Source organism: Xiphophorus maculatus, chromosome 9, assembly GCF_002775205.1.
Source record: "Xiphophorus maculatus strain JP 163 A chromosome 9, X_maculatus-5.0-male, whole genome shotgun sequence".
NCBI classification, from domain to species: Eukaryota; Metazoa; Chordata; class Actinopteri; order Cyprinodontiformes; family Poeciliidae; genus Xiphophorus; species Xiphophorus maculatus.
In genome coordinates this window covers 9,265,557-9,273,804 of record NC_036451.1, presented here as the reverse complement: position 1 = coordinate 9,273,804, position 8,248 = coordinate 9,265,557, and the positions used below count along the sequence as shown (strand labels likewise).

At 40.7% G+C, this 8,248-nt stretch overlaps 1 protein-coding gene across 1 annotated transcript; it reads right to left on the bottom strand.

The window, feature by feature from the left end:
• Nucleotides 1–437: 437 nt before the first annotated feature.
• On the bottom strand, nucleotides 438–7,549 carry naprt (nicotinate phosphoribosyltransferase). The gene is made up of 13 exons (XM_005814136.3): nucleotides 7,193–7,549; nucleotides 6,093–6,220; nucleotides 5,934–6,016; nucleotides 5,404–5,534; nucleotides 5,220–5,335; nucleotides 4,572–4,768; nucleotides 3,903–4,043; nucleotides 3,728–3,812; nucleotides 3,574–3,654; nucleotides 3,392–3,494; nucleotides 3,087–3,244; nucleotides 2,450–2,557; nucleotides 438–2,313 (listed from the first exon to the last, which is right to left on the bottom strand). The coding sequence occupies exons 1-13, from the start codon at nucleotides 7,437–7,439 to the stop codon at nucleotides 2,227–2,229; spliced, it is 1,665 nt and encodes a 554-aa protein (XP_005814193.2). The 5' UTR covers nucleotides 7,440–7,549; the 3' UTR covers nucleotides 438–2,226.
• Between the last annotated feature and the right edge of the window lie 699 nt (nucleotides 7,550–8,248).

Genomic DNA, 8,248 nt, shown 5'->3' with positions numbered 1-8,248 from the left:
ATGCACTTTTGTCCCTCTACCACAATTAGTTTATGACTATAAAGCCATTTTCTTCCATTACTGGTACTTAACTTTAAAATGGATATGTCTCCCAGCATCTGCACAATTGTGAGAAGGCTGTAAAACAGCCCACATGTGAAGTATGTGAGCGCCAACTGATCCACCTCAGGGGGACGAGTCGGTCACGGATGATATCATGTCCTCTCCATGTCTAATAGGCACCATATGTCCTCTGGGTGTATCTGGGCTCACTGCTGCTGGACAAGAAGGCGACCAATCAGAATTGAAACAAACTTTCTTTACAAAGAGGAAGCAGAGGGTGGAGAACCTATGTTGGAGTAAAGAGGGATGATGGACCTCCAATCTTGGAAGCCTGATTCAAAGACACACGTAAAATCGCTATGGAAAGAGTACTGTTCTCATATTTAATACACATTTTAAGTACCGGTAACAGTATTTTTCTGCTACCACCAGAGGGCAACAAAGTCCACAAACTGGAGGAAGGAGGGAGGATATACGCAAAAGAGAAAACCTTTGAAGCTGTAACTGAATTTATTAGACAAAATAGAAACATGTCAAAATAAACAATACTATCATGTCTACTTGACTTAAGCTTACAAACATGGTTTTAGAGCTTGGAGGTACTGATGCTAGACTTAATCAAAAGCCTAACATGGTCTTAATTTACATTCCTCAGCAGATTTAGACTAATGGAGCTTTAACTGAAAGAGCTCATATGTTTTGCTGTCTTGTGTCCTTCAGTGCAGCTTTTTGAGGACACAATTGATCTAAATAGTTGAAGAAGTCTGGACCAAACTGGATCTGGATCATATCTTTGCAGGATCTTCATGAAAAATGTTTGAAAGCTTTCTCTAAAGATGTCACAAAAAACTACATCTGTCTGCCTCTCATTTTCTAAGTTAGTTCAGTTAGAAACAGGATTTGATGCAAACTCTGCAAAGAGATGGTTTATATGACGCATTAAGTTATTTATGATTAACATAAACATACTGCGTTTAAACAACACCAGGTTGCATGGCAGGATGGCGCATGTAAGCTGCAAAACATTCCCCTGAGTCACAGCACTCCATCAGAGATCATCTTAACGTTTTTTTAACCTTCTTTTCTATAAATCGTCAGCTTTTACATTTGGGAAGGAAATATTTTTTCTTCCATTTCTAAAGTTGTAAGCACTACTTTGCTTTCACTTGAAAAGAAACTGCTATGTTTACATAAGAATTTGAAAAGAAAATGGTGTTGGACAGGTATTAATATCCAATATTAACATTATTATGTAATATTCTAATCTTAAATGTTGTGCTTTCATTAGCTGTACGTAGAAAAATCCTCATAATTGACAAACGAAAACATATGTTTTTTTAATATGTATTTTTTTAACCTTGTATATTTAGGTACTGAAAAAAATAGACTTTTCAATAATATTCAGACTTATTGAATATAACTTTACCCAAGGCCACAAACACACTTAAGGCTATAAGTCTTTAAATTAGACTCAGGCTGATTTTATATGTGCTCCTAAGCCGCCTGTCTGATCTTCTTTAAATTAACAGGTTACCAGATTTTGCACCGGAGCAGGTGGGAAGTGACACGATCAAAATTAAACAACAATCCGTCACATCTACCAGACATCTGCCAAGTGTGGTAGATGTGACAGATGCTCCATTTATTTGACATGTTCCTGTCAAAGTATTTAGAAACATTACAGCAGAAAGTTGTGGATTTTATCAGCTCAAATTGCAGAACTGCTCCAGAGCACTTACACACATGATGACATGAGTGACATCTATGTTTCCTTTTACAAACACAGCGTGTTGCATGTAACGTCACGTCTTGTGCGCATGCAGGTCAATTCAGGACCACAAACGTTTTATACTGCAGTGAAAGTCAGATGGTCCGCATTAATAATCAAAACAACGCTGCCACCAAAAAAATGGGAATGTTAAAACCTGCCATATGAGCGTAACCCAAGTTACACTGCCCACTTTGCATTTACCAGATTTTTATAAAACATTGTAGCAGCTAACAAAAACATGTTGAGTAACATTCTCTGAAATGATTTGTTTATCTCCACAAACCCTGAATCCCCCCTACTCTGTTCAATCGAGCTTGAGATAACCAGTGATAGAGACCGAAGTCAACTTCAGCTGGTGCACATTGGTCTGCGGGGCACTTTAGAAACAAACAAACAAAAAAAAAAAAACATTCTTAATTGGCTAACAGAAAGTTGCTGTTGCTATTGCTGCCTTTTTGGAGCTCTGTAACCAAGTTGCGGAGTTTCTCTGAGAGCGCCACCTGGTGGGAAAGAAAACCATCTGCTTAAAGTCCTTCAAATGAAGAAAGTACGATGCAGTATTTTTATTTGTCTGTTTAGTGAGATTGAGGAAATCTAAGTAGGTTTGCATTGGATGCAGACCAGATTTAAACTCACTGTGTAAGAGTCAGGCTCGTACAGCCTCTTATGTCGAGGGTGCAGGATCTGCAGGGAGCTCTGGACCTTTGCTCTAGTTTCTGCAGCACTGCACAGAGGCTCTGTGACCTAGAAATAATGGGACACAATTTAAGTAAGACAAAAAGTCCCTTCTCAGTCTGGATATGTAAAAAAAAATTGTTTTGTACTGATTAATAGTGTCCATAAGATGGAAGACTGAATAACTTGAATATTAAGACAAGATGTTAGATGCCATGTTGGTTTTTGTATGATCTGTTAGTTAAGAGTGTTAATGAAATGATAGTTATGTCAAAGTTCCTCAAGGAATTTCTTTTGTACATTGTGACAAAAAACTCAAACTTAAACTCTACATCTTACAATAAACAACAACAAAAAACAATTTGGATAATTAAGTCTCATTGTTTACAAAAAACCTGTTGTCATAACATGTTGTTTGGTTTGCATGTGCAGATGATTTTCTAGACCCTGCAAAATATAAAACCAGGGTTGCACGATGGACGAAGAGGACAGGGTGCGGCTTCAGAGGACACTTGAAACTTTTCATCTTTTCCTCAGTGCATGAACTAATTTTAAGTGTTTGGGAAAATATTTTTAAAAGCTTGATGTAGAGACTAACCTGCCCTTTTAGGAAGACTTCCTTTCGCAGACAGGTCACCTGAGCTGGCGTGACTGAAACAGATGAGTTATTGTCCCCTAGAGGATAACAGGTCAATGTACACCCTGCCTCAGGAGGAGGTTCGACCATCAGACACAACAAGTCTAGGAAGGAATGACCTGCAGGTGGAAACAAACAGAAAATCATGTTTGCAGCAAGATCAGGAGCAACACAAGGTTCCACAAAACAAAAATACAGAGCTGCTACAGGAGAGCAGGGTGAGTATGCTCACAGGTGAAAAGTGGAGTAAACATGCTGAATCTCACCGTCAGCATCTAACAGTCGATAGACAGCTTTCCTCCCTGCAACAGTGCTTTTCTTTGGGTCCTCGCTGATCTTCATCCTTGGTCTTCCTCTCACCTCCACCAGCTTGGAGCACAAACATCACAACACAGAGCTCAACACGATGGAGCCATCTGAGCGTGGTCACCCCTGGTTGAGAAATTACCTTATAGACACAGCCCAGAGACGGCTGCTTGGTGCAGGTGACCAGATGCGTTCCGACCCCAATCACATCGATCTCATTCTCCTGAAGCAAAACATAGAAAAAATTAGAAACTTTCAATAAAAGATGATGTTAACAATAATGATACTTCAGTCACCTTCTTGTTGAGTTCTGCCATGCTTTCCTCTGAGATGTTGTTGGTCCCTACGATGATCAGAGAGTTAAATGTTGACACGGAGAACCTGCAGATGAGAGAGGCAATAGATTCTCGGAAATAGCCAAGCCAAACTTATAAAAACCAACATGAGTGTGCATCATGCAACCTAACTCACTGCTCGCTGCAGAGTCGAAACACCCGACGGACTTCAATGGACTGCCTGCAGAGGTCTCCGCTGTCCAGGCGGACCCCCACAGGCTTGTAACCCAGTTCACACAACGCCAAGGCCACGGCGCAGAAGTTCAACAGTCCACTACTACAACACATAAAAAGAAATACTTGATTAACCAAGTCTCATTAAATATTCTCAGACAGACAAACAGTTAATAGTGAACATCAATAAGGAAGGAGATGTTTTGGGTGGGTAATTAAAGAAGTCAGTATATAAGTAAGGTTCCCTTTGGCATCAATATTTTTTGCATTGAACTAAAAGGAACTGTCAATATAAATAAATATTTATATACAAATCATTGTCTTATATTATTTTTCCACACTTATCCTAACCTGAAAAACTACTTTAGCTTTTAAAACAAAACATTTTTATTGTGGAAATATTCAACACTTCTTCCCAGTTTGGTTTTTCCATATTCTTGATTTTCCTGTGTAGGAACCCTGTTTGACCTGGGTTAATCAAATCCTCAAGGAAGTGACCACTATAGGTCTTATGTAAGTTTTTTGACTCTATGGAGTGAGAGTGAGGGGCTGAGGGAGTTGATGACATCAAATCATCCAATAACTCAAAAAACAACCGAATAAAACCCCAGATAAGAGCGTCAGGAGTTACCATCCCACGCTGTAGCTGTCAATCACAGGCAGGAAGTTCTGAGGGTAAGCAATGGCATAGGAGAGGAAAGCTGCCAGCTCGCCCTCACGGATTTTCTCAGGCTCTGCTCCCAGCAGCTCATAGACTCTCCTCAACCAGCCTTTAGTCAGAGAAATGATGTCGACTGGATTGGGGTCTCCGTTCACTGTCACAAGTGTCTGAGTGGGAACAAATACAGCAAGTTCACAAAACAGTCCGAGCTAAATCAGACCTCAGGATGCTAAGGAACTATTTAAACAATATGTTACTCAAATCACAGAAAGCTCTTCTGACAGGTATCTGATTTAAGTTTTATGCCCCAAATTCTTTCTTTTTGATGTTGACAAAGTAGTTAAAAAAACAAGAAGTTGTTACTTTGGCTTAAAAGTTTCTGTCTAACATGACAAGTTTTATGTCACTTCAAAAAGCTCTACCAAGGTGTAGCAATGTATTATTAGGGTACTGATCGTGGTATCAACCAAGAATGTCAAACACTTGTCAAAGAATTTGTAAAATAAGGTACAAGCACAACATTACTCCCACTTCCATTTCAAAATGACTGTTTGAACAATCAGTCCTGACACTTTAAAGATAAAAACTGCTAACATGAGGCCACTGAGATGGTGTTACCTGTGGCCAGACCTCCTCCAAGGAGTTGAAGGAAGTGACATAAGAGTGTGCTATTGTCCCCGCAACAGGAATTCCAAACAGGAAACCAGCCTGAACGTTACTGGTGAGATCAAATCCTGAAAGATAGATTGCTGGTGAGTCTCTGAAGGTGTTGGTTTTGGAAGGACTAGGCTTGTCCACTCACCTCCAATGTGTGTGTATCGTGAGGCGGTCAGGCCTCCGTCTGGTCCCTGTGCCCGTCGGAGGCCCATCTCCAGGAGCCTCCTCCGGTGTCCGGCCGCCAGGCGGAAACGAGCTGCGTTACTGCAAACCAGACTGAGAGGAGGAAAGAAATAGAGCATGAGAGACTGAAATCAGGACAAATTCAAGGAAATTAAACAGGAAGCAGAGGCTAAATTATCCGGTGCATAAACTATTTTGGCAGAAAAATAAAAGAGTTAAACCTTCGTTTGCATGTATAGGCTAAGTGGAAATGAGGCATAAGTATAGGTCATGGATAGCATCAAGGTTGGTCAATGAATGAATGAATGAATGAATGGATGGATGGATGGATGGATGGATGGATGGATGGATGGATGGATGGAGGAGCTTCAAAGACAAAACCAAAACAATGCCACTACTGACAAAGACATAAATGTGAACATAAGGCTAGATGATTTTAGATGCAAGTAAAAGCAGTTCTTTTATCCGCTGACCTAAAGCTGAAGCTTTTACCTCGCGTAATTGACCAGACACAGTAAACTGGTCTCCAGCAGCTGAACCACAGCCAGTGGACCCTCCACCTCCATTAGAGGCACCTGTAGGTGTGAGAAACTTGTCAGTTTGTTGTATTTCCTCCACCCTGACTGCAGCAGTTACAGGGCAAAAACTCACCCTGGCAAACACCACAGAACCCTCCGGGAGGGAGCGTATCGTCACAGCCGAACAGTCGAGGCCTCGCAAAAAGTCGAAAAAGGCAGGGTCAGTGTTGGGAGGCAGGACGGAGCGCAGGAACTGCACATCTGTATCCACAAAGACAGCTGGAGCTTGACCATGACCTTTTTATTAGGAGTCCTGTACTCTAATATGCAACATGGATGACCTGTAAGGTCATAGAACTGAATCTAATTAGCAGCTAATCTAAATCAGCAGACATCAGCAATGTGACTTGAATCAACCTGTCAGCAGCTGTAGTAAACTATTTTTGAAAAATGTTCATCCCCTTTGATTGTTTTCACACAAGCATAAACTTGCATTCAATTGGGATCTGATGTAATACAATATAGTGCATGAATCATTTTTGCAAAGTCAAATTTCTTTAAGTTGTTTGATACAACATTTTTACAACAGCTGAAGGTAACAGTTACTTCATGTGCTATAGAATGGTAATGTGTCTGGAAAATACATAACAGCACCCATTTAAATCAAGCTAAAACCCACTTGTTTGGAGTTGATTGTTATTCCAACTTTTCATTATTTTTTTTTATTTTGCCACTAAAATAAAGTGGCAAAAATATTTTAATTTGCACGATTAAAATATTTTTAATCGTGCAAAATACTTTGATTTGTCTTGTTAAAATGATTTTTACAAATTAACGTATTACAGTTTAAGTCATTTTTTAAAAGCCTCCATCAGTAGCTTTCATGCGCGCAGTATAATCTGTCTCTTTAGGGTACCAATTACGTCATCAGTTGTTTGTGTCCAGTTTCTTCATGTGGGCCTCTTAATCTGTGCAACACACAGCAGCCTGTGTTCTTCTTGGTGTTCGTGTTAAAGGGCAGAGTTAAAGGTCAAAATCTGCAGAGATGCTGCACTGGAGCTCACGCTTGGTGAGTTGCACAACCAACTCGGTGTGTGTTAACAGAGCGGAAAAGAAAAGAGAAGTCCCACTGCCTGATCCGTAACCACAATGTAGCTGGTTCAGTGGGGTTATTAAGGTTTATGATGGCAAGCGCGACGGCAACACTAGAAGGTAAAAAGGCTGAACCCTCACCTTGACCTGTAAGGCGAAAGCTCCGCAGGAACAGCAGGCAGTCATTCAGCCCAGCGAACAGCGAGAAGCCGCCGCCGAACGGGTTGTCCCTGAAGAACATCTCGAACACTGCGGGCTCCTGGTGCCGGCCGGCCCGCCAGTACGCGTAGGCCATAGTGAACTGGTACAGGTCGGTGAGCAGAGGCGGGACCCGCTCCCGGACCGAGCGCTCCATGAGCCCGCATGTGTCTGTGGACGGAGCTGCCATGTTCCCCGGGCAGAGGCTGCGCAAAGGATCCTTGTCTCTGACACTGCTTGAATCTCCGGGACTTGCAGTTCCACAAACATCCACATGAGCCCAGCACTAACTGTGATTGAGGAACAGTTCTCCCTGTAAAAATACCAGATGTTGCGCAGCTTGTTTTGGCATTAAATTTGATAAATCCAAAATCTTGACGTAGGACGCCCTTCTGAAATGTACATTTAAAATATAATAAACTAGGGTGAACCTCTGATAACACTCAAAAATATCCTTAATTATAATGTTCATGTCATTTTTTGATCAACTGGTTTCTGAAGGTCTTCCAGTTTTTTTTGTTGTTTTTTTTGGTCTAGCTAACAATGACTTATGAATTCTTCAAACATGAATAAGTTCTAAATCCCAAAGACCCTTTTAACACATCTTATTAAAAAGAACCAGTTTTAGGTATTCAGTTATTTAGGCTCTCAAGAAGCAGTCTGTTAAAGACATAAGTGGTTCAAAAGACAGCACACAGTTTAAAGAACCACCAATGAAAACTTCCAGTAGATGATATACTAAACTATCCATATCTTAGGTCCTGTATTAGGATGTTATTTGCTATTCATGTAATCTTTATTAGTTTTGGTTAGGTGTGAGCCTGGCTAATTGTGATACATCACCTGAATATAAAGCAATGATAAAGTGAGTAACAAGTAACCTTTACATTCCTGACTTTTTTCTTTCATTTCCACCATTGCAGTTACTGTTAGTTCTTTCATCTCAGCTACTACATTTAGCGTCACGTTCTGCAAGCATCTGGAAAGATGTACGATTGG

What these genes read in the sequence shown, in the direction of transcription:
- naprt (XM_005814136.3), bottom strand. Translation starts at nt 7,439, where the DNA reads ATGGCAGCTCCGTCCACAGACACATGCGGGCTCATGGAGCGCTCGGTC. An exon ending in CTTTCGCCTTACAGGTCAAG is followed by an intron (nt 6,221 to 7,192) that starts GTGAGGGTTCAG and finishes TTGTGGATACAG; the next exon opens with ATGTGCAGTTCCTGCGCTCC. An exon ending in TGGAGGAGGTCTGGCCACAG is followed by an intron (nt 4,769 to 5,219) that starts GTAACACCATCT and finishes GTTCCCACTCAG; the next exon opens with ACACTTGTGACAGTGAACGG.